The sequence below is a fragment of the Sciurus vulgaris genome (assembly GCF_902686455.1).
Source record: "Sciurus vulgaris genome assembly, chromosome: 15".
Taxonomy (NCBI): domain Eukaryota; kingdom Metazoa; phylum Chordata; class Mammalia; order Rodentia; family Sciuridae; genus Sciurus; species Sciurus vulgaris.
Genome location: NC_136476.1, coordinates 75,305,234 through 75,332,114, shown reverse-complemented (window position 1 = coordinate 75,332,114; position 26,881 = coordinate 75,305,234). Strand labels below are relative to the sequence as shown.

General features: G+C 41.7%; 1 protein-coding gene across 1 annotated transcript in view; it reads left to right on the top strand.

The window, feature by feature from the left end:
- The window catches only part of BRINP1 (BMP/retinoic acid inducible neural specific 1), a 169,935-nt gene that overhangs the window by 83,267 nt on the left and 59,787 nt on the right, over window positions 1–26,881 (top strand). The window contains exon 3 of the mRNA XM_079113410.1: window positions 24,303–24,493. Within this exon, the coding sequence (XP_078969536.1) occupies window positions 24,303–24,493 (191 nt within the window). The remainder of the gene's footprint in view (window positions 1–24,302; window positions 24,494–26,881) is intronic.

Below are 26,881 nucleotides of genomic sequence, written 5' to 3'. Positions count from 1 at the left end.
CAGAGAAGGGGAGAAACAAGAACAAGATTTATGTGCTTCACTGGAGCAATGGGGAGAAAGGCAGCAGGCAACAGCATGGAGTGGAGTTTGATTCCGTACAGATGAGGGCTGGTCCTAGGAGCTAGGAAATGCCAGCCACTGGAAAGTTCTTTAAGCAGAGTCAAGGTGACCTCTTTTTAAAATGCATCAAGATTTTGGAGGAGTAAGTGGGAGAGGGACTCTGCTCACCCATCCTCAATACTTCCCATGGATGACTCCTGCTTGGAGAAATTCTTAGATAGGAATTAATCTCAGGGAATCCTTTCTTTTCTCTGAAGTGTTGTGGTGATTTGTCTTAGTTCAAGATGGGAGGCACCTACTTCTGCACCAGGCACTCTTTTCCTTTACATTTTCCTGTACCCTTCTGTACTGCTCAGTCAGGACCTTATAATAAAGGACTGAGATTCTTTCTAGTTCTGTCATGGTAGGCTCTTAAGATCAGCTCTGGTATAAGTTAACAACTAATAACTGCTTGCTTGTTTAACATTTGTTAAAAATGCTTCCCCTTCTACCCCATCTCCTCGAAAAGTTCTGGTTGTTAGTGTTTGCCAGTGTCCGTGGTGTAAATATTCCCACCATCAAGGCACCAGTGTGATGGCCCTAAATGTGGAGCTGGGAGGAGATGACTGCACTAGGCTTTCATGAACCAGTAAGAGTGGACTTCAGCACATATGATTAGGGCTGTGCTCTTTGCCTTGCTTGTGGGGGCTTCTTCCCATCCAGTCTACTACAGAAGGTGATGTACTAGAAGAGAGGGGAGAAGAAAAGGGGGTAAATATATGCATAGGAGGGGAAAATAAAGACAGAAGAAAGGATGAGTAGACTGTGATCCTTCATACCCCAGACAATTGAGGAGACCTGAACTGCCCACAAACACAACAGCTTGGGGAGATCTCAGGATTGTGTCCAGTTAAAGAAGCCAGACCTAATGAGTCCATTGATATTCTCTTCTGGAAAAAGCAAAACTATGGGGAGGCAGAGCAGTGTCGAGCACTGAGGGTTGGGAGGATGGTTTGTGTGCAAAGCCTGGACTGGAAATGATGGAGCTGTAACTTGGTGGTGGTTAAAAAACACTGTGTACTTGTTAAAGCTCACGGAACTATGCACATAATCTTCATTTTCACTGTATGTGACTTTTTATATCAATAAAATAATAATGATGAGAGAAGTAAAGGGGGACAGAAAAAGAGAATTAAAGAAAATTAAGAAGCCAAAAGAGACTTTACATTTGTATATTTTCTTTGGAGGGAAGTCAGGCAGTGTCTTCATCTTTAAATGAGGTAGACCCACTGACCCAGCAGCACTGTCTCCTTGGACAAGACAGGTGTCTGTGTCCTGGGAGCCTTGGATAAAAGTTCTGGTAAGCAGATGATCTGTTAAATAACAGCAAGAATCTACCAATACGTTAGCGCACAAGGTTGTGGTTTATTCCTGGTGTGGAGCACTCTTCGGTAATTACAAAAAATAAAACATGACTGTTCATATTGCCATAAAGAGTGCTATAATAGATTTTGTGCAAACACATACACCACCACACACACACACACACACACACACACACACACACACACACACACACTTTACCCAACGGTTCATATGATACCATTTCCCATATGTATTAAGTCAGTGTGCACACACACACACACAACAATATCATCCATTCTCTAAGAGTATATTTATACCCGTGCAGATATAAAAAGAAAAGTCAGGAAAGTTTCACCGTGATAATGGCGATTATCTATAATTAAAACTTCTTTTCAAAAGAAACCATACTCATGTATCGCTTAGATAATTAAGCATAAATGAACTCTCATTAAGAAATATTATGATGGAAAGTTATGGACCCTATTTTGGATGTATTTAGGAAAGAACTCAATTAAGATGACAGTTATAGATATGTCAGGAATACGAATCCTTGAGTAGAGATGTTTTGTCTGACCGCCATGAGGGGAAAACATGAAAGAGAAGGAAAGGAGAAGGGATAAAGAAGAAAAAATAACTGATAAGGACATAAAGGACACAAGGAAAAAAGAAAATGTAAAAAGAATCGGAGAACCTGCAGGGAGAGGGAAGGAGAGGGTGGAAGGAGACAGAGGGCGGGGATGGGTGAGTGGTCAGACAGGAGGACAGCAGGGAGGATGTGGCTCTGCTCTGCCATTAGGGAATTCTCCTCGCAGGGAGCCAGAGTTTCCTGCCTCCCTTTGCTGGTTAATGGGCTTGCTTTTCAAATGCCTTGTTATGGCTAAGATATGAGATGTCCCCCAAAAGCTCATGTGAGAAGAGTGCAAGAAGTTTAGAGGTGAGTGATTAGGTTATGCGAGCCTCAATCCAATGCGTGCACTATCCACTTGAATGGATGAACTGGGTGATAACTGTAGGCAGTTTGTGTGAGGCTGGAGGAGGTGGGTCTCTGGAGGCATGCTTTTGGGATACATACTTTGTTCCTGGTGAGTGGAAGCTCTCTCTGCTTCCTTATTGTCTTGTCCCAAGCTGCTTCCCTCGGCCACATCCTTCTTCTGTGGTGTTAGACACACATTGGGCCCAAAGCAATGGAGCCAGCATCTGTGGACTGAGGCCTCTGCAACCATGAGTACCACATAAACATTTCCTCCTCTAAAATTGTTCTTGTCAGGTCTTTTGGTCACAGCAGCTCAAAGCTGCCTAAAATATTCCTTAATGTCTGTACCGTATAGACTGTGAACCTTTGGTAGAGTATGCTTCTTCAAGATAATTGGTGCACTGAAACTCAGAACTCGTGACTTGGAATAATGTATCCAGTAAAAAAATAGTAAAAGTAGGACTTCAGATATGACTGAGTCTTGCTCCTTATGAAGTTGCAGGAGATCCATGGTATGGATGGGGTTGGTTGCAAAGTGTCTAATATATTGCATTGGACCTACTCAATGGCATGTCCATTTCTGGGTTACTCTCAAAGGGTCCATTGTATTAATAGTGTGTAGGAAACTTCTCCACCTCTCTTAGCACCTTAGGATCCTTTAAAGTAATCAATCAAAGTGGAACACTTAAATGATCCTAATGGTCTCAGCACATATTTCATGAAATTACTTGAGTGTGATTGTCAGCTTTTCATCACTATAATGATATACCTGGCACGGGCTACTTATGAAGAGGGGAAGGTTTATTTAGGTCATAGTTTTGGAGTTTCAGCATCTGGGATCAGGAAGCCCCGTGGGTTTGACCTCTGGTGAGGGGAATAAGTGGCAGCACATCATGGTGGATCAGGTGTTGGAGCAAGTGGTCAGACCCTAAACGGGAGCAAAGAGAAAGTGGACAGACAGGGCCAGTCTTGCTTCTTTGATGACAGTCCTTTCTTGAGAACTGCCAAACGGTCACAAAGAAATAGCTCATGCTCCCAGTGACTTAAGGACCTCTCAGGAGACCCCGTCTCCTAGATGTTTCACCACCTCCTAACAGTGACAACCCGGACATCAAATCTTTAATCACAGTGCACTCTCAAAGAACACAAACTCAAGCCTTAGCAATGAGCAATTGCCATGTGCCAGATATCATGGTCGACAGTGTCAAAGGAGACAGACAAACAGAACCAGGAAGGCGAAGCGCACAATCAGCTGGAAGTGTGGACTATACACCTAAATCAAGGAAAGACAAAATAGCAACCTACTTAGAGGTGCTTCAAAGCTAACAAACTGCTTTTTCCTCATTGCTTAGAAGGGGTCCTATTCATTTTAAGATGGATTTTTTATAAGTCTAAGGTATTTATTAAAAGAAAAAATGAACTTTATTGTTAGATATGCATTATGAACTTTATTATCACAAATCAAGGAATATAATAGTTCAGGTACTAAAGTCCAGAGTTAGATGAGGCTGGGTTCAAATTCCAGCTAGGGATTTACTTATGGATGACCTTGGGCAAGTAACTTCAATTGCAGAATTTATAAATGGAGATATGATATATGGCAAAAGAACATCAGGTTATTATAAGCATCAGATAACATAATCATATAAAGTGCGTAGTACATTGTATATGTGTTTGTACACACATACATATCATGTACATATCTATAACATGTATACAATGTATATATATTTATCTGTGGTATATATAGAATATATATGTGTGTGTGTGTGTGTGTGAATTATCTGATCCTCCAAACTGAGAGCTGCATTTGCTCTGTGAGTTGGATTCTGACTAAAATTACTTACACATTTGAATCTTAGTTTAATTTCTAAATTTTTAGAATGAGTATGCCATTAATTCTGTGCCTTTATTTATTTATTTATTTATTTTTCTTTTTTGCCCCTGGGGATAACCTGTAAGGTAGGTGTGGCTGGTACAATCCCTTCCTCCCTTCCACCTTACAGAGAAGAACACTGGACACTGGGGAATTGCAAGTTGGAGAGACTTTACAGGGTTGTCCAGAAAAAAAAAAAAAAAAAAAAGTTTGTTCCTTTAGCTCTGTCCATGGTCTCTCCCAAATCAGGGCCAGCTGTGGTTCAGTCCAGTGAAATGGAGCCAGCTCCATTGGCAGAAGCACACAGGTTCTCAGTTTCTCTGTAAATCCCAACCAAATCCACCTCTTGCCCCTCCAGTTTGGCTGTTCACCTCTGCTTACTCTTCATTTTGCTTTTTGTACTAGAGTTTGTTTTCCCTCCTGTGTCCTCCCATTCCAAGGTCCTGCTCTCCATGGCTGGATCACTAGAGGCCAGCAGAGGGAAGCTGGCTTTTCCCTCTGTCCTCATTGCCTGTGATGCACCCTCATTTCTCTGAGCTGGGAAGCACATGCCATTTAGAGAACACAGCTGGTGAGTGGGAGAAGAGGAGGAGGGCAGAGGTCTCCTTTGCTGGGCAACCTGGAGAATGAGTCAGGATAAACAAAATAGGTTTGACTCAGTGGGATTGGGTGGCTAATTGCACTCACTCTGCTTTTTAGTTTCCTAGCTGGCTATAGTCTGAACCTCAGTTTAGGCATGCAGTATTGTTTATAGCTTTATTATCAGCTTCAACTCTGTGCCAGGTGCTGAGAATACAAAGGTTGTGATGACTTGCTCTAGGGAAGTTCACTATCCAGTAGAAAAAAGGAAGCCGTAGGTAAAGCAATGAAATAGTTGCAAAGCCCTTTGCTACCTTTGCACGGGTAACTGGACACACTTGGGCAAGTAACACAACCTCTGTGAGCCTGATATTTTTGCATCTTCACCTTGACTTTAACAATATTATCACCTTTCAATTCAAACAGTTGAGTGACATGTTGTTTAATACATGTGGCTCATTATAGGTGCTCAACAATTTATTTCTTCAAAGGAGTACTAGCGAGATCATCATAGAGGACCAATTCAGAATGAAGAGCTAATTTGAATATTGGAAACCTGGAAGACTTCCTGGAGGTAGCACAGTGCTGGGCTTTGCAGTTTGAATGAGCCCATCCTTGAATGACATTTTCCTTCCTTCCTATTCATCCAGAATTGCCAACACTGCTCCACAGCCCTGGAATTTCTTCATTCTTTTATTTGATCACTTAAACCTTCGCCAGCCCCAAAGCTCATCAAAATCCTGCCCTTTCATCCAATGCTGGCCTCATTTTGGATTCTGATTGAGAATCACCCATGGTTCACACTCACTTGTTTGGTTGTTTCAGAGAATCACAGTAGGTAGTGCCATGGACTTAAGGGAAATATCTTCAAACCTTTGCTTTTATAGATGGGGAAACTGAGGCCAAGAGAGATGAAGCAGCTTGCCCAGGTCACAAAATACCAGCCAAAAACAAGATCCTAAGACCATTCTGTCTTCTAGAGCTGTTTCATTTTGACTTGCTTATGTTCTGGAGTTCTTAGCTGTCGTTCTCGTTCTGTCCCAGTCAGTGGGTGCCGGTAGCCTGCGGAGCTATGCTCAGGAAGCTGCAGGGCCCTAAAGCTCTTGCTGCTGGCATGAGCTCAGCACTGGCTTGGAATTTTGTGTGTGTTTTCTTCCCAGATCCACATGAACGCCCTCTAAGGATAGGGACCATGTAATAAGACCCACCTCAAATTGCTTCCTCTTTTACTTACACAGATGAGCAGATACAATGTGAATTTAGAGTAGCCTGGGTTATGGAACAATAGGAGAGGGAGCTGGTATAGAAGCAAGTGTTATGTTCTGTGATGTGGCAGCTGGGATAGGTTTGGCTACAGGGAAGCTTTTTTTTTTTTTTTTTTTTTTCCTGTTTGTTGCTAGAGCAAGAAGTAGGAGGAAAGCAAGGCCTGGGAGTTTCAAGCTCAGCACACACAGGGGCTGTCTCCTCTGTGTGAGGCCCCCAGGAGCCAGGTGGTATCTGGGTAGCTGAGTTCCCTCTCTTGGGAGCCCGCTTGTCAGGACACGCAGGTGGTGGCCCTGAGGCTCTCTGGTAGCCTACGACAGTTTCATCTGCTCCTGTGAGTTCAGCTTTGGCTTTCTCACGCTCACTACAGGATGGATGCCAGTCGAGCCATCGCAACAAGGTTGTTCTCTGATAAACTATATCATATTTATGCAATGCTCTTCAAAAATGATTTCCCCCAATTTTCTATTTTGAAAAACATTTTAAAAATATTTCAAAAAAATTTAACTCAAAAATTAAAAAGAGAAATTAATCGAAAATTAACAATATACACTATTTATCTAGGTATTAATGCTTTTGTTCAGTCGCTGTGTCTTTTTCTGAAAAAAAGAAAAAGAAGTTGCAGACGTCATGGCAAACCCTCTATGATATTTTGCCATACTTCTTCTAGGAATGAGGGCATGTTTAAACAATAAATAAATGGATTTAGTAATACTAATTATATATCATCATATTAATAACTGAGCATGATAATAAATCAATATTCATGCCATTGGAGTAGCAAATTGATGCAGCTACTCTGGAAAGTAGTGCAGAGATTCCTCAGAAAACTTGGAATGAATCCACCTTTTGAGCCAGCTATCCCACTCCTCAGTTTATACCCAAAGGACTTAAAATCAGCAAACTACAGTAACACAGCCACATCAATGTTTATAGCAGCTCAATTCACAATAGCTAGATGTGGAACCAACCTAGATGCCCTTCAACAGATGAATGGATAAAGAAACTCTGGTATATATACACAATGGAATATTATTCAGCCATAAAGAAGAATAATATTATGGCATTTGCAGGTAAATAGATAAAGTGGATGAATATCATGCTAAGTGAAATAAGTCAATCCCCCAAAAACCAAAGGCTGAATGTTTTCCCTGATAAGTGGATGATGATATATAATGGGGGTCGGGGGATGGGGAGTGAGAGAAGAATGGGGGAACTTTAGATTACGTAGAAGGAAATGAGGGGGGGATATGAAAAATGGTGGAATGAGACAGACATCATTACCCTATGTTCATGTATGATTACACGAATGGTATGAACTATATCGTGCACAACCATAGAAACAAAATGATGCACCCCATTTGTGTACAATGAATCAAAATGCAGTCTGTAAAAAATTAAAAGATAAAGAAAAAAAAGAAAAAAAAACTCCTAAGAAAGTTGACAACAGTTTTATATTCTGATAATCAGTATATGTTTATTCAAATATTCTCAGTGTTCTTTGAGACTATTTCATTGCTACTTTTCCTTTCCTGAATCCAATCAAAGGTCACAAATTGTACTTTTAAAAACTTTTCTAGTCTCTTCTGCCCTGTGTCCATCCCTACATTGTCCTCTCCTGCCACGTCTGCACCGCCCTCCACCCTTCCCCTGCTGCAAAGCTTCTCAGCTTTTCTTATTCCTTCTTATATATCATGTTCTGTCTCCTTCCCCACCGGCAATTCCTATTGCCTGAAATACTCCTCTTCCTTCTGTGCCCCTGGCAAACTGCTTTACCAGATATTGTACTAAATCTTAACTTCCTCCAGGAGGATTTTAACAAAACCCCTGGATTAGGTCAGATGCTGCCATTAGAGTCAGTTGCTCCATTACCTACTGTACTTCTCCCACCCCAAGGGCTTGATCACATTGCAATCTATTTTTATAGTTATTTGCTTCTTATACTTTCTGTATAAATAAACTGTAAACCCTTTGAGGCAGGAACTGTGTCTATTTTCTTCTCTCTGCTGTACCAACACCAGTCTCTAGCATAATTCTTGCTGATAGTCATCATATAATATTTGTTGGATGCCTAAATCTCCACTTAGGTTAATTTTTGAAAATGAGTAGAAGTATCAATAATTTTTCTCCCCAAGCCCAGATTTGTATGCCTGCATTGAACATCTACATTAGAGAATGGGTAGACTTCTCAAATATATCATGTCTAGGTATTCTTATGACTGTCCCTCCAATCTCTGGCCAAATCTATACTACCCACAGTCTTTCCCATCTCAGGTAATGGAAGGTCTTCATTGCAAGTTGCTCAAGTCAAAAACCTTTTACTCTTCCTTGATGCCCTGTGTTCGCTCAGACCCACATCTGATCCATTAGGATATTCTAAGTTCACTACCTTGAAAGTACAAATCCAGAGTCTGAGCAACTCGTATTCCCTCTCTTGTTAGTCCCTTGTCAATCCATAGCCTTCTCTCTCCTGGGCTACGGCCACAGCATCTTGTATGGTCTCACTGCTTCTAACCCGTTCCTCTTCATTCTATTCTCACCACAGAGTGATCTTTGCAAAACAAGCCTGATTGTGCAACTTATTTAGCTCAATGCCCTGAAATGACTCCTCCTTTATTGCAGAATAAAAACCAACCTCTTTTCAGTGGTCAACAATAGTCAGACCTCTGTTTCTCTCCCCCTGCTCTTCAGTTGCCAGGTTCCAGGTACCAGGTCTCCTGGGGTCCCCTCTGTCTAGCTCACATAGCTCTCCCCGACCCTCTCCAGGTGTCTGCTGAGGTGCCGCCTTCTCAGTAAGAGCAGCCCTGACTATCACTGAAAGTTGTGTCCCCTTCTGCCAGCGTGACCAACGAGCCTTACCCTATTCCACTTTTCCTGTTGACCATAGTACTTACCCTTTCTAAATTACCCATTTAAAACACTTATTGTTTTAGAAAAGAAATTTCACAAGGAAAGATCTACAAATGTGTTCATTAATGCAGCTCAAGTGCTTAGTGTCTAATGCTTAGTTCACATTTGCTGAATGCATGCATACATGAATGAATTAATGAAAGATTGAATGAATGAATGGTGTGGCAAAGCAGAGAGAACAAGGACTCCAAAATTCATGTATACCTGGAATCGCCTCCTGGTCGCTCTGCTTTATGCCTTTGTGACCTTGACCTCGTATAAGTTATGTCATCTATGGAGCTTCAACTTCTACCTTTTAAAGATGCAGTAAATAAAAGTCCCTACCCCATAGGGCAGCCTTCAGGATTAAACTGGGGTACTTGAGATGTGCTTTGTAAACCGGAAGGCACTGTATAAATGTTAGCTTTATAAATGGGTGGGGAAGAACAAAAGAAGAGAAAGACATCTTGGCGAAGAGTGAGCAGCAGAGATTATATGGGCAAACTCCTGCAATCCCAGAGCAAGCACTGGAGGGGGTACGACGCGAGTACAAATGATGAAGTGGAAGAGATTCAGCTAAAAATGCTTCCTGTCCCTGAAAAAAAATGGCTTGAGTGTGAAGCATTGCAAACACTTGTTCACAAGAAACCTAGGAATTGCAAGTCACCAGCCTCAAACAGAGCTGAACTGGTACAGATAATTTCAGAGTGCTTGATGGGGGCAAAACGCTTCTTGTAATCGGGTCCCTCCCAAGAAGCAGTTTTGGTAGTGCTGAGGAAGGACAGAGTATGCTTGTGAGGTGGTGCTCACCCCTTGAGCCCCTCCCTGTGACCAGGCCTGGGTGTGCGTTTGCTGGATTTTTCTCTTTTCAGTTCCTAGATTTTAGAAAACCTCGGATTTTGGCCTCGGGCATCTTGTCTACCTGTGCCTGCGTTTTGCATGTCCATTCTGTTGTTTCTTGGTCTTGTGGTCTTATAGAATTCATTCTGATGATTCACATTTATATCCCCAGCTTAGACACTCCTCTGGACTTCCGATTCATAAATCCAACAATTTAATAATTGCCTTAGATGTGTCATGCTAAATTCTGGATTCTTGGTATCTGCCTTCAAATGTGTTCTTATACCAATGTTTCCATTTCATTTGAATAACATCACCATTGACCCAGTTACTTGAACCCCAAGTCAGGAAGCATCTCTGATTCTTCTCTTCCTTTCACACCTGCCCACATCGGCAGATCCTAGGACTTCTCTTTAGAAGAGACACTTCTAGCATATGCACTCCTCAGCCTCATATAGCTCACCAGCGCTCTTGTCTGCAGGGTGTGTCTCTTGGCATTCCTCCTTCCAGGTACATCTCTGCCTCCTTCAGCTCATCTCTGCACAACAGCCCGAGTGACACTTCTGCACCCCGACTCAGATCCTGTGGCCTCTCTCAGACCTCTCCAGTGGCTTTTCATCTCACTTAGTACATGATCCATAGATCCATGTCCCCATCATGTCTATCAGGTCCTGCTCCATGTAGCTTCTGCTAGTCTCCTTACCTCTCTGAATCGGCTTTCTTGTCTTTCTTCACTCTAGGTTCACGCAGAGCATCAGGCATTTTGCATTTGAACTTCTTTTACTTGGTACAGAATAGTTACATCCACTGTACCAGCCTAAAATGAGCCCTCTCTACCCCCAACACTTGCTATCCCCTTAGCTCGTTTTATATTTCACACTTTTTATTTTTGCAATGTCTGGTATTTTGCTGCGTATGCATTGTTGTTTATTGTCTGGCTCCCCTGCTAGAATACAAGTTCCCCAAGGGTGACAGTTAGCCTGTCCTTCCCACTGACTGCTTATCCTGCATTTATAGGACCCTGTAATACAATAGGTGCTCCAAACCGTTGGTTGAATGAATGAATGTATAGGTGGGAAGCCATGGAGTCAGCTGAGCATGAAAGAGATAGGTCATTACTTTTGCAATTTTGAGAACTTACCATATGCCAGGTCCCGGGATAGGTGCTAAGAATATCTTGAGCAGGCTACCTGCCCCTTTCCCATTCTTGCAGAATACATCCTGTAGCAGGGACAGAACGAATGTAAAGGGGCCATCTTCAAACAGGATGTACAGGGTGATACAGTCATTGAGAACATGCAGGGTGCTGTTGGTAAGTAATAATAATGTAGCAGAAGAGTTTTTCCAGTGAGGAAAGCTGCATGTTGGTAGGAAAACCTGGAGGTTATAGTAGATTTGTGCACTTGATGGAGCTTTAGAACAAAACCAAACCAAATGCCATGTAACTGCGAAGGGAAGAGAAACGAGGAGTCAAAAACAAGCCAGAGAAGCAAGTAGGCAGGGAAGGGCCCAGAAGATGCCTTCCTCAGTGTTCAGATGGCTGGGCTACATTTGAAGTAATGGCTAATCTCTGAAAGTTGATACAAAGTTAAGGAAAAAGAGAATGTTGGTGACATCATTTATGACGGCCCCACAGAGCAGCAGTTTAGTTTGAGCAGAATGAGAACAATGTAGTACAGGAAGGAGCTGGGATCTTGTGGTTTATCCCTGGACATGAAAAATGTTGGCTGTAATTGAGCGAGTTTCCTATTTCTTTGTGAGACAGTGGGACTCAGATCTACTTCCCAGTAAGCTGGCAGAAGTGGCTTGAGCCAGCCCACACTTGGAGAAGTTTATTTTGGCTGCAACATTTAGGAAGCATTGTAAGGTTGTCAAGGTGGAAGCAGAAGGACCGGGGGGCGGGGGCAGCCTTTGTACCTCCATGTGTCTTGGCTAAAAACCTGGCTTTATTTAATCCCATGAGACACCTCTTCTCCAGATCTGTGGACTTATTAGACTTGCCACTGACTGGAAAGAGGAAAAATGAAAACACGAAAGTGTTAAGGATTAATTCCAAAATTTCCCACTTCTGAGAATTTAATTGCCACCTCTGCCTACGCGTGGAACAGGGTGCTGGAATAAATAGATACAGGGAGCCTCTGAAGACTTGGGCCATTTGGAAGCAGAGTCCTAAGGTAACTTGCCAGACTCCAGGGGCTCAGTGTTGGCAGATAAACACTGTGATTCCAGGGAGTGCCTGAGAACACGAGTTTCTTCATGCTGGAAAGGAGAGAGGAGCCATTCATAAACCTTTTGGCATTGCCTTCATTATTCGAGGATTATTTATTGGTATTTTAGATATTGCAGGCAATGTACTAAGAACTGAGAAAAAAAAAAAGGCGTGCAGTTCTGCCCCCTAGAAGTAGCTGTGTTGTAGGAAGGGGTGACGGTAAAATCACCACCAGCTCTGTTCAGTGGTCTAGGGGGACCTGAGTTGGTTCCTGGAGGTGGAGAAAGTGCCCTGTGGGAGTGACCTCCAGGACCAGGTCCAGGAGGTTGAGAAGCAGAATCCAAGGTGGGAGCGGGGGAGATGTTTGTCCCAAGTAGAGGAGGGCTCAGCCGTGCTTCGGTCCTGATTCTTCTGTAGAAGGATCACCTGGGAGCTTGTTAGACCAGCAGAGGCAGAGATGCTGAGTTATTAAAGTTTTGAGTGAGTTCTTGTCTCTGTATTTTAACATGAATTCTCACCAAATTCTGATGTCTGTGACAGATGGACCTCACTTCAAACCCCACAGATGGAATCAAAGTCTGATTCTTCTCAAATTGTGTTCCTTCACCCAAAGTGCAGGATGGTGAGAGGAGAGACTAGGTCCTGTAAGTGGCCCACCCACCAAGAATTTTCTATTTATATCTCATTTTCCCATTTTGCAAAAATATTTATTGGAATATTATCTTTTTTATTTTTCCCAGCAAAATGCTCTTTATTTGTGTATTCTGTCTATACCTATAGCCCTAGCATCTCAAATAGAATTATGTGTGGTTGATGGCCCTGATCCGATTATTTGAAAGAACAAATAAATGATTCAAATATTCCAGGTCTAAATGAAAGTTTGAAGGCCATTAATCCAGTGCAACTGTCCATTTTACAGATGGAAACAATGAAACCCAAAGAGGAGTTTTTACTTATCTATGGCAGTCCAGATTGCTTTGATTAGAGTAAGTGGCAGATTTACAGTGCCTTTGCCCACAGTCCAGCGCTGGTTCCTCTAGATCCAATTTCAGCTGTTAGGGAGGCCAAAATATTGGCCACACTTTGCAGAAAGTACAAGAAGTAAACAGGAAATATGAAGTAGCTGAATCACAGTCCAAATGAATTCATGGACTTGAGGTTCATAATGGTAATTAGCTTGCTACAAAGAATCCTGGATTGAAAATAATCCTAAATCAGATCTAGTGTGTGCACAGCATATTAGAGAGAGGTAAGCCTGGGTTGGGACCTTGGAGTCTGAGATTCTTCTGTAAAATGAGGATCATCATAAATAGCTCCCAATGTACTTGTATTCATGTGAATGTTGGTGGTATCAGTTATGATGGGTTCACAGAGCAGGCCCATATCAGGAATTGGAAAAGCAAGCATGTTCCATATTGGAAAATAAAGAAGTGCATAGAAGAAAGAGAAAGGAGGCAGGGGTAGGAGAAAGAGCACTGCACTTTCTTCTGGAAAATTCAGTGTGAGCTTGCAGAAGCACGACTACTAGGAAGTTGCTTTTGTGAAGTGTGGCCATCAAGATATCTTTATGCCCAAGAAGAATAAATTTTGGTAGTCGTGTATGGAGACCTGAAGAACGATGAACTAGTTGAAAGCCCATTTGATGGAGGAAAGCCATTTCGTGTACTGTAGAAGAAAGAATGGAGTCACGATTCAGACTCTGGGGGCAGCTTTATCATATAACTGGAAACTGGCATCTGTCAGTGTGTTTTGGAGTATTGTTCTACTAACTCAGAGCTGAACAAGAGCTAAGTAGGTAATCCTCACTGTAACTGCTATCCATCCTGCTGGTGCTGAGTGAGGCTAATACTCCTGTCAGTGAGTAACAATTAATAGTTCCTGATTGAAACATTTCCAATTCTCTTGGGCATTCAGAAGACAGTTCCTAATGTTCCATGTGTATTTTCCCTTTCCGAAACTCACATCATCTCCTAGTCAGTAAGGACAGCAAGAGCAACACTTTCCAATCACCTTTCAGATTCTGAATTCCTCCCCAAAGCATATCTGTCAATCAGTTATGCAAATTCTGCTTCACTCTCTTTAAAGACAGGGACCTCCCTGTTTCCCAGGGCAGCCTGTTCTTTTCTGCTCATTCTGACAGAAAGAGCTTGCTTTACTGAGCAGGGCTTTACCTTGCTGTCAGTTATTTCTGGTCATTCTGCTTCTAGCACTTGGAGCTGTCTTTTCATGACAGTACAACTCCTCGGATCCCCCCAGCTAGGAAGCCTGTGGTATCTTCCATCTTCTTGTGCTCTTTGGACAGTCAAAATGGAATGCCTTAGCTGCCTACCCATGGCGTTTTAATCCTGTGTATATGAAATCAGCTGTCTTATTTATTCATCATATCATAAATTCCACATGAAACTTTTTTTTCTTTAACTCTGATGTGATCTGGACACTTTTTAGTCCATTTATTCTGATGTGTATTTAAATAATGACTTTGTTATTTGGTTTAAAGTTGTTCCAAGAAGACTCTGGGGGACAATATCATTGTTTTCTAATTTGGTTTAGCCCAGAAGTTTTTAAACTTTTTTTTTTTTTTTTTAATGGTCAAGGGTCTCTTTTTTGCCAATAAAACAAAACAAAATGAAGAAAAATCACACAATCTACTGACCTCTCACTCTCACTCCCCACCCCTGTTCAATCCAAAAGTCTTAAGTCTGACATCCTTGATTGTTTCCTTACAATACAACATCCGACTGGGCAGGTTAATGCATTAAATCAGGATGGGCAGAATTTTTCCTATAAGTGTCAGAATAAGTATTTTCGATTTCATGAGCCTCATGGGTCTGTACCCCAGTCTCCATTGCAGTTCAAATGCAGCCGTAGACCACAGCCACCTAGACAAAGGAGAATGACTATTTTCCAACAAATAATTATTTACAAAACAAGCATCAGAACACATTAGGCCTTTGGGCCACAGTTGGACAACTTAGGACTTAAATAATTTTTAAATACTTTGGTGCACTTAGGTTAAATAAAGGTGGTTTTCCCTAGTTTCTGATATAGGGTCAGAACTTTAGTCAGTGTGTGGAAAATGAATTGAATAAAAAAATCAATTTCTTAAATAATTTAAAGCAGAAACAGGGCAGGTTTCTAAGAAAATGAAAGAGGGTTCTAGCTGAGTATATGGATGGGGTAGGGATCAGAGATGGCAATGTTCTTTCTAATTCTAAAATATTTTACTGAGAAGGATATTTGATAATGAAATGAACATTACTTGCTGAGGGAAAAGGTGTTCACTTCTGTCCTTAAGGGATGTAAGATAGCAGAGGGAAATGAGCAGAGACCCGGATGTACAAGACCTCGATTTGAAAATCAGTTCTGCTGCTTACAATGGTGTGTCTTTGGGAAAATTCTCTTCCCTCTCAGAGTCTTCATGTTCTGTCTGAAGATTGAATGCACAGATGAAGACATTCTCTGTGGTCCCTCGGAGCTCTCAAATTTTGTGATCTGAAAGAGAAAATTCATATAATTGCAATGTTTAATGGGATTTATGATAATTGGAAAATAATTGCTGCTCCAAACTTTTATTAATCTATATTTAGTTATGAGTCATGCTTTCACAATAGATGCTTTGGAAATAAGCAGAGAGACAAATCGAGTAAACAGAATTTTAAATATTTTATTTATATGCAGTTCATGTAATCCCTAGAGCCCATAGGCATATTAAGATCATTTAAAATATCCATTAAAAGTTATGTGCTATACAACAAACTCCCCTTTCAGAATGCCTAGCCAAAGGATAAATAGCTAACATTTATTGAGTAGCTACTACTGCCAGATTAATTGAATTCATTATGGCTAATCCTTCCAGCAACCCTGCAAGGAAGGTAGTACGATTTCTGTTGCATTGGTGAAGAAGCTCAGAGACACCTCGGAATCTGCACTCACTCACTCAGCTAATGAATGGCTCTCTGACTGGGATTCAGAGCCAAGCCTCTCCGGCTGGGAAGTTTGTGTTCATTCTCGGGCACCACAGTGCCTTCAGGAAAGAACTTATTTTTATCCTTTTTCAGATGCTCAGTGGAATAAGCATTTGCTTGTTTTTGTTCTTGTTTTTGTCCTCTATTTCTTTGCTGAGTATTTCAGAGACTCCAAGGCAGTTTGGAAGACTCTTTGCATGACACCAGAATGAGCAGAGGAGAGGAGAGTAGGAAGAAGAGGGGAAAAGGCCAGACAGAGAACCATAGAATCCGAATTTCAATCTCAGCTCTGGCATGGATTTACCAAAGTGGACTTCACAGCCCTGGGCCCTGATTTTCTCTGCTTGTGATGGAGTGCAATTCTTCCCATCTTTCAGGTTGAAGGGAGGAGAGATTTGTAAAAGAATAAGTGCACTATAGACCCCCCCCCCCCCAAGTTGTGATAATGGAATGGAACAGTGGTCAGAGTAGAAAACAATGCAACTGAGGTCAGAAATCTGGGTTCTGTCCCCGTTAGCCACCAAAGGTGTTGTGACCTTGGGAAAGCCTGCCTTTCCCATGAGGCCTCAGTTTCCTCATTTGTAACGTAACAGTGACAGCCTTGGATGAACTCTTCGGAGGCCAGCTGAGGTATAGCAAAGCAGGAGGCAAGCAGGATTCTCAGAGTGAAATGAAGTGGGAACATTCCAGCCTGCCTTCCCCAGTTGAGTCCCATAACCTACTTCAGTCACAGTGCCCCAGGAAGAATCCCACTTGGTTTTTGGAAACAGTCCATTCACAGGAAAGTAGTGCCATCCCAAGTGTGTTTGCTGTATTTCTATGTTTTCTTCCCAAGTTTCTTCTCCATGAGAAGCACATAGTCCCGTTCCAACACTCTTTCCCTGGAATAAATGTCCATATGTCTCTGAACTTCATTCCTCTACTATGAACCTTCAGAACTTCTATGGGCTTGTTATTAAAAATAAAAAATGCCATTACTTAAGTGAATATACATAGAAAAATAGATTTATATGCAAATTGTAAACACATCATTTTATTCTCTAAGTCAATGTCTTTACTTATAATTAAAAATAATACTATTCATAATCATGTTTTCACAAATAGTTCGTTTTTTTAAACAATTTCTTTCTTTTTCTCCCTTCACCCTTTCGGGCTGAAATGATCCAATAGATCCACTTGGATGCTGCCGCTCCCACCTGGCCTCTCACTTATGTTCCGGGGCTGGGAGGCGGGCAGGGGATTTGGCACCAGCACCCTCTCTCGTTAAAATGCATCATTTCTGCTTCACATGTGCCCTTGGGTTCACCTTTTCCTGAGCTGACTGGGGATCCTGCGGGGAGACCAGGAACAGCAGGCAGGAGAAATGCCCAGGCTCCTTCTCTCAGCTCAATGATTTCATCTCCTTACTCTCCTCTGCGATTCCCCTTGTTCATCTCTGGGAGTAATTTGCTTTTAACAATAATGGAAGCAGCTCCAGAATACTTCTCCATCACCCTGATAACGCAGAGGCTTCTTCTTATTCCATTTCCAAATGATTAGTTAATGCAACCAAAGGAATAAAGCCACCCAGGAATAAACAAATGCAAACATCCCATAACTGCAATCAATCATGCTCTCAACAAACATTTATTGGGACTACAGTGTCCATAAAATATTCTAAAATGTACCCTTGGATCAAGTCAGTCTACCAGACTAGTATCTATCTAGCTTAGAAAGCATTTGACCCTTGTGGAATTGCTTTGCTGAGGGTGCTTTCACGTTTGCATTTGGCTACCTTGAGCCAGCCAGGCTGGTTGGAGGCACATTGAGACCATCACTCACCAGCACCCACTCCTTCCTTGAACAACAGCTACTCTGATATCCTCTGGACTGCATAGGACTTTGAACTGTATAGGACTTTGGACTGTGATTTCTCTTTGTCCTCTGAAAGGAGGGAAGCCTAGAGACATTTGTAGTTCATGTTCATCAAGTGTACAGGATTTGATAGAATTCATTTTTTTCATGTAATTTTAGCCCTAATCCTCCTTTTTCTATTCATCTCTTTATTTTTTTCTGTTTTCCCTGTATTTTAAAGCCTCAGTCACCTAGGAAGCAATGGAAAAAACTTACAGTAGTAATCCAGTGCTTCCTGGGGACCCAGGAGTCCTGGAAGTACCTTCTGAGGAGACCTATATACGACATTTTCAAGCAATAGAAACATTGTAGTCATGTCTTTCCTATGCAAATAATAAAATAATGGTCATACCAAGAGCAGCTTGTTGTTTTTCACACTCTGGTGCAATTTTCAAAGACATCTTCCAACCATTATTTCATTAAAGTCTTAGAACAGGACAATGTGGAGATGCATGGTTTAGTCCTCATCATATATAGGATGAAATAGACCTGGAGAGAATTTATAAACTATGAATTTATAAACTATTTCTTAAATCCAGTCTCACTGTTTTAGTATGTTTCACAAAAATCGTATCCCACCTTTCCTGAAGGGTCATCTACTGGTACCTTTAAAAAGAGCACAGTTGCTTCCTCTCCTTCCCTCTCCACCATCCACCCACTGTCACCCGACTTCCCACTGGAGCTGCTCATATAATCATAACAGCAGTGATAATACTGAAAATAGCTTTGCACTAATATTTTATTGAAGGCTGGTAATGTTCTAGGCACTATGCTTCCCGATTTAATACAATCCTAAACCTATCCCTGTAAGGCAGATGCCATTTACATTTGATGGAGTTTAAGCAATGGGTGGCAGAATGTGGTTGTAATCCAGTCTTTCTACTTCCAGACCTAGGCTGGCAGAGACAGGGCTGAAGGGGAACTAATTCAATCAGCTTATTTTACAGGGGGAGGCACCGATGTCGGGGAGAAGTAGCACCTTCCTAAGGGTACAGAGACAGTTCTCCTGTCTCATTGTCTTTTCTCCCTGTTCAGTGCAACTTGTACTCAATGTGTCTTGTGTGTGTGTGTGTGTGTGTGTGTGTGCAGGATCTCAGACGGCTGATAAAGAGGACGAAGGAGGATTCCTGAAAGGCAGTGAATGCTTAGCTCTAAAAGGAACACCTTGGCCTTGCAAGTTTTTCTCCAGCCCCATCTTAAATCCTGCAACCTTAGCTCCAGTCTTCCTGCTTCCCCTGCCCCTGTCGTCACCCGCTCTCCAGCTCCAGCTCCCCTAGTGGAGTGGGCCTTGCTGCAGACACCCCATGCCTTCCATCCAGGATCCTTTTTTAATCTCAGTCTAATTGGTTCACCCACCCTGCTGGGATGCTTAATTGGGCATAAGCATATTCTGCAGATCTTCTGCCATCGTGAGTTCTGCCTTCTCCTCCAAGGGGAATTTGCTTGCTCTGTGAGCTCAGAAGGAAAGATATATTTTATGTTGCACTCAATTCACTGAGAACTTACATGAAATTGTTCCTGGGCCAGCAGAGCAGTAAGACAATATGGCAAGCAGAGCTTGCTTTCTTTTTCTTTCTGTAATTTTTTAAGGTCACATATTGCATGGAAAGGGTTCTGTGATTGGAGTCATGAGCTCCAGCCCTGCCAGTCTTTTGCTGTCTGGTCTTATGCAAATTACTTAATCTCTTTGACATTTATTTTTCCCATCTGTGAACTGGGTGAGTTAGATTTGATGACTTCTGTGAATAAAGTACTGGTAAAACTTTTAGAATAGAGGTTACACTACCTGTGAGCCAAATCTGCCCTGCCAGTTGCTTTTGTAAATAAAGTTTTATTAGAACAAGTAAGTTTACTTGTTTTTATAATGTCTGGCTGCTTCATATCATAAGGACAGAATGGAGTGTTTGGCTGAAAAAAGCATGCAGTATTTACTATCTGGACCTTTACAGAATAAATTTGCCTATCTTTTTTTTCCCCCCAAACATATCAGTTTGTGTCAGCTCAGAACCTTCTTTTGACTTTTAATGTTCGTTAAAATTGAAAAATTCTTAAAAAGAGCTTTGCCAACCCCACTCCATATTTGAATGTTAGTTTTTTTTTTTTTTTTCTCATCTTTGCTTTCATTCATCTCACCTGCTCTGCTCATCTAAATCCTCCTTCTTGTGTTTCCTCACACCTGGCAATCACATCCCTACCTGAGGACATTTGCATTTGCTGTTCTTTCCTTCTAGAACATTCTTCCTCCACCAGATGGCCCCGTGGTTCCTCCCTTTTTTTCCTTTAAGTATCTCCTCAAATATCATCAAATCAGAAAGTATTTTTTTTTTCTGACCACATATAAAACTAGATCTTAAATCACCTCTGGGCATCTCATTCTCTCCCCTTCTTTTATTTGTGTGAATAACATTTATCTCCCCCTTACATGTTACACATTGGTTTCCGCTATCCACTCCTGCCAGAATATAAGCTCCTCCAGAGCAAGACTTTCATCAATTTTGTTTATATTCTAAGGGTCAGAAAAATAGAAGGTGCTAAAATTATGAATATGTAAGTCAACCTTTTCAGCCTACATGGTTAAATCTTCCTCAGAATAAATCTAGGTGCTGGGGAGTTCTTTTGCTAACATGTATTTTGGTGGAGTATAAAACTGTGATTATCACAGTCTTTGTGCCAACATCCCTATAATGGTTACAGAACAGCATAAACCCATCCTCAGAATGTTTTGGTCTGGATTTTTGGCCAATGAGAACAGGATTTACACACTGAGATTTAATAACAGAGTCTGACACATAGTCCTTTAACCCATAGTCTCTGAAAACTTGCCATTCCTGTTAGCATTTGTATCACACACATGCTGGGTCCTTGTGTATTACCTGAACAGGGGCCCTTCCCAACACAGCTGTGGGTGACTGCAATCTGGCAAGAGACCCAGTGACAAGGCACTGGGATCCCCAGCCCACCCAAACTACCCCTAGCTTTGTCTGGCCAAATCTTTGTTTCCTTCAAAATTCAATTCATACAGGAGAATTCTAAGACACCGTACTTCCCACCCACCCCTTTTGCAGACCTTTTTAGGAACCTTCCTCCTTGATCCCTCTATGACTAGAATTACCATTACAGCTGCAGAACATAGTATAGAGACCTCCCTGAACAGCCATTTGCCTTCCCCTTGTCATCGGGGACTCTGTCCAGGGTGCTGAGCTGGCAGTTCCTGGCCTGGAGCTGAAGCTTTAAAATAGCAGCCCCTGTTTCTGGGCTCTCCCAGGGCCTGGTCTGACGCTCAGTGTGCCACACGCTTCTCTCACTCTGGCTTCCCATCCTTTCCAGAAGGTAGGTCCTGGTACCCAGCACTGGCTCCTTTCCTGTTTTTTTTTTTTTTTTTTTTTTTTTTTTCAGAAACTACACAGATGGCAAGCCCTGAGACTGTAGCTGGTGAGCTTCACAAAGAGTATGAAGGTTGTTAAAAAAAAAAAAAAAAAAAAAGGAATCCACATTGATTCTCCTATGTTTTTATACCTTCTCTCTAAATATTTACATGAAATATAATTTAAGAGATAGGATATTTAGGATACCAGTTTATACACCCGACTCTGTCACTAACTAGCTGGGTAACCTTTAGCAAGTTACTTAAATTCTCTGTGTGTATTAATAGTAAATAGTATTAATTCTGAGGAATATAGTTATATTCATAGAAAAAAAAGCAACCCAAAAGTTTAATTTATAAAAAAATTATAATATATGTATCTATATATGTATATATTTTCTGCATGGTGATATATGTGTATAAATATACACACACATATATATATATAAATTATAATTACATGGTATGTAATTTTGTAAATTTCAGAAATAAGCTGTTGAGGAAAGATTCAGATATATTTGGTGATTCTCATTGCCTGGTATTGGCCATGGATGACTGAATAACAATTTACACCATTACTTGGCTATTTAGAACAACATTATCTTGAAGTTTCTGTGGGTCAGGAACCCAAGTGCCTTGTCCCTGGGTCTCTTGTCAGGCTGCAGTCACCACGGCTGGGTGTTTCCAGTTCATACAGAGCTATCATGAGGACTCAGCTCCACAAGAGGTCCCAGGTCCTCAGAAGATGCTAACAGGAGGCTTCCCTGGGAGGCTCGCTCTGCAGATCTCTCCAGAACATCTCAGAACATGCCGTGAACGAGGGAGAGAGAGCCATGTAGAAGTGGGAGTGTTTTGTAACCCAATCATGAAAGCCACATTCCATCATTTTCATATTCTATTTGTTGGAAGCAAGTTGCTGGGTCCTGGGGTCATTAGGCCTTATGTCAGAAGCCATCTGCCCCACCTATAAAATTCTCAACTGGTTGTCAAGGGCCCTCTGACACCTGGTCAGCCCACTTGTTCCATCCTGTCCCTTCCGAACCCCCTGTCCATATTCCTCCTCGCCTTCTGTGCTCTTCTCGTTACACATCCTGTGTTCCCTCCTCTCATTGTGCTCCTGCCCTTTCTTTCAGGGGGTTAGAATTTGTGTAAATCCTCTGTAGACTTCGAAGCTGGAGTTCACACATGACCTCTCTGAAGCTTTCCCTACAGGCCGAGTGGTCCATGCCCCAACTTCTCTATCCTGCAGTCCTGAGTCAGTTTACAACAAAATGGAAATGTTTAGTCTTCCTTGATAGACTGTGAGCTTCTCAAAGACAGGGGCTATATCCACTCCTAAGGCGCCCTCAGATTTTCCCTAAGTGCAATTGACAAAGTACCTAGGATGTGCAGGTACTGTGTCACCTTATCATTTGGACTACATGAAAAATTATGGACAAAGATTCCTTATGCAGACAGCCCAAAAGCTCTGAGGTTGGGAAATGATTCTAACATTAAAGCTTCTCTCAGACCCATTTCCTGTGAGTCAGGGGTCAGACTCTACCCCTGAATTACTGGGGCGTATTCCGGCCTGATTCCCACCCTGTTCTACTTTTTCTTGTCCCATGGCACTTTCTTCATCTGTCTCTCCCATGCTGTGGCAGAAAAGAGAGACCTTTTCATTAAACTCTGGTTCCGTCATTTATCTAGACTGACCTTAAGGCCCTTTTGACTAGTCTGCATTTCTCAAGGGACAGAGAGTGTGTAACTCAGGCAGTCCTGAGAAGCTGGTCGCTCTGGGGAAGCTGCACCTTTGCCAGAACAGCGACTGTTATTTAAGCAAAAGCAACCTGAACCAAGTCCCATTAAATTCCTGCTTGTCTTCAGTTTGTGGGCTCTGTGTTCACCGTCTGTGCACATTTAATGATTTACATGTACCTACTTGGGAATTTGTGAGGAAATACAGTTATAAAACAATAGTTTACATTAGATTAGTGCCTTGTAGTTTGCAAAGGTATTTTCACACCCTATCTTTCATGTAATTCTTCCACCAGTGGTAGGAAATAGACCCTACTAATTTATATTTATAGATGAAGAAATGTAGGGACAGAGAAGGGACATGATTTGCACAATTTTGCAACACATAATTTGCAAGAGGCAGAAGAAGACTTGGATTCCCAAGTTCGGTGCTTCTCCATCTTGATCTCTATAATTAGTGAAAGAAAAACAAAAATTTCCCCACAAGAGCACAGCTTAGTTTCTTCCAAATTGTAGGTGCTTAGTGAATTCATGTTAAAGTTTAGGATCCAAGTGAGCTCTGGGCTCAATGTTTGAATTTTGAACTGTCTTACAACAGATACCAGGCTGCTCTGTGCCTTAGACTCTGCCCACTTAGGTGGCCTACCTGCCTCCCCTGCTACCTTCCTTCCTTTTTCCCTCCATTTGCTAATTTATTCCTCCACCAAGCCTTGTCATGAATTCTACCATGACACAGGCACTGTGCTCTTTACAGGGTGCTCAGGGGCTACCTAGAAGATTCCATCTTTGTAATGTCATTCACAGTCTAGTGAGAGAGATGGACAAGCAACTACCAACAGTGGAAAACTAGTTCTTGTGAGATGAACTAGAAATGATAGTCCCATGTCACAGGGCTAGTGTGATAATTAGATATGAAATGAGACCTGCTATTCTGGTCAACTATAAAGTACCATGAAAATCATCATTATGATCATTAGTATCAAATGATACTAATGAAAATGATCATTTCTTTTTTTTCCCCCTAGTAAAAGTCTTTTTCCACCTAGTAAAAGTGACTCCTGATTTTGTTTCTCTGATGCTCTGAGAGCAACTTGAATGTGTGGCTGTCTATCTGGTTCAGTATCCCAGTAATGAGTAGTCCTCAATATTTTTTGACTAAACGGCATTAAAAATTCTAGATCAAAGAGTCATTTGGCAAAATTAAAAGTATAGGCACTCTCACCTAAGGAGAGGACAGGAAGGGTTGATTGGGTGGACTTTGGCTTGAGGATAGAAATGGTAAATTGAGTGTCACTCTCTCCCCTTCCCAGGGAGTTTGCCCGTTGGAAGGTGAGGAACACAGCCATTGAGAGGAGAGATCTGGTCCGTCATCCAGTGCCCCTCATGCCAGAGTTTCAGAGGAGCATTCGTCTGCTTGGCAGGAGACCCACCACTCAGCAGTTCATCGACACCATCATCAAAAAGTACGGCACCCACCTCCTCATCTCTGCTACGTTGGGAGGTAGGTCAGCTGCCTGGGCCATGGCCCTGTCATGCCTTTGGGTCTGGGATGGAGTGAGTGGAGTGCCCTGAGAGCAAAGCCCTCTTAGCTCTGTGCCACTGTGCATCACTCAAAGGCATGTATGGCCAGATAAATCAAACTATCTTGGTTGTTGTGGTTTTATCTGAGCAGATGATTCAGTTCTATGGGAGAGTCTAGTTTGAGAATTTACTAACTTTTGTGAAAATATAGTTTAACCTTGGAATTGACTCAGTTTGTTAGGAATGCTTTTTTTCTGATAATTATCTTAGGTCCTCTAAAATGGGGTCTGATCTGGGGAAGAAATTAAATTTAAGATGTTGTTTAGGGAATTGCTTTTGTTTATGTAAGTCTACCTTAGGGACTGATAACTTGAAGTTATCATTTTGTAAATGGGCTATCATTTGTGTCTCATATGTGCTTGGAACGGGTTAATAGAAAAGTAGGCTAATTGCTTTACCCAGTTCAGTCTTTCTCATCCCTCCCCATCAGGTCCAATCCATCTTTGAGGGAGTGAGGAAACAGAGCTGAATACGAGGAAGGAAATTGATGCAAAGGCCATGGGAAATGGTACAGATGAGGCCATTTAGATCCTTACTGGTCTTGCCTGTGTGCATCAGTTGATAGTATGCGTTACGATCCCTTAGACATCCATTTTTATCCACAGTGAATGGGCCCACTGAACTTTCAGAGAACCCCCTTGGTGGTACAACACCATGCTACCTGCTCACAGAGATGATAAGATGCATTTAGTCATAGCCCAGGCCAGGTAAAGAGATTGGTGTATGAACAGAGGCAGGGTGGATGTGATTGTAACCTGGATCTTCCCTTTAAAGGTGGGTTGAGCGCTATGGACTAGAGTAATCAGTCCAGACTTCATGGTGGAAAGTAATGATGGTTTATTTGAACAGGAGCTTGTTAGATAAAGGAGAGTGGCAGCACTTTCTAGGCTGAGTGTACAGCACACATTTTGAAGAAGGCAAGATCAGTCATTTGACAATGTGGGTAGAAGTGTTGGTTGGGCAAATTCATTCTTTCTTATGTAATGAATATTTGCTGCACAACAGACATCCTATATTATCAGTATTTCTCAACACTTCAATTTAATCATAATATTTCCATTTTATAAATAAGGAAACTTAGACCCAGAAGAGGTGTAGCAAATAAGTGGGAAAGCTAAGTTGTTAACTTAGGGATTTCCAGTCTCAAAGCTTACAGTATTTAATCCATCTAATACCAATTATTTCTTTTACCAACTTGCTTACCCTTCAACCTACCCACCTACTCCAATAACCACCCAATCAATATGTATTTGTTGTCTGTGTTTAGACATTAAATTAAGTAGGACTTTGTGAAATAATTAGTATAAATTCTACCTTAACACAAAGTGACAGTGAGTTAATTTCTTCTCTGAGTGTGACATCAGTCTGTCCTCTTTCCTCTGTCCTTCCCTTTCACTTGGAAAAATTCATCATTACAACCAATTCAATTCCTCCATTAAAAGCTGTGCTCTGGTCCGAGTGCCTGGAAATCCCATGTAGCAAAGACTTTTCTTTCTCAGTGAAATATATTTTTAATTTCTCCAAGGCATGGTGGTAAATTATTTAAAGAGCCTTGTTCCTCTACTGTTTTTACAACACAACATTTTAAAATATGCAAAGCTTTGGATTGAAATCCAGTGTCGGACAGCAGGCCCTAAACATTCCCTTGGCCCTAGCCATGGAGGAGTTGGGGGAAGGAAGAGGAGCAGATTTACTTTTGCATGAATGCTGTGTGCCAGAAATCATGTAAGGTCCGTCTCATATCAACATTTTATTCATTTATGCATGGAAAATTACTTCTTAAGGACCTTCTTATGCAAGGGGAGGGGTGGGTGGCATTGTAGTGAGTGAAGAGGCCAGATCTGGATTTATATCTCCCAGGTTCTAGTCCCTCCTCCTGCTTTCACCAGCTTGGTGTTGCCTCCACTAGTGACTCAGTTCTTCAAGACTCCTCTTTTATAAGTAGTCATACAGATATTACTTGATGTAAATTGTAAGGATTAAATATAATAATGCATTAAAAGTGGTTAGCACACTGGCACCTAACAAATTATTGTACTGTGGTTATTATCAGCATTTTTACTGTGATTGTCTTCATTATCTGATTGGACTAAGGAACTTGCAGATCCAGGATTAAAGCCCAGTCTTTCCACTCAGTAAATGAGTGGGAGGCTTTCAGAAATTCACTTTCTTGTCTGAATATCAGTTTCCCCATCAACATACAAGGAAGTGCTAAAGATATTATTTCATTATAGTTTTTTTTTTTTTCCCCTAAGAACCCTGTATTCATTGAGCATTAAGGCTGTGATAAACCCTTTGCGGTGTCAGT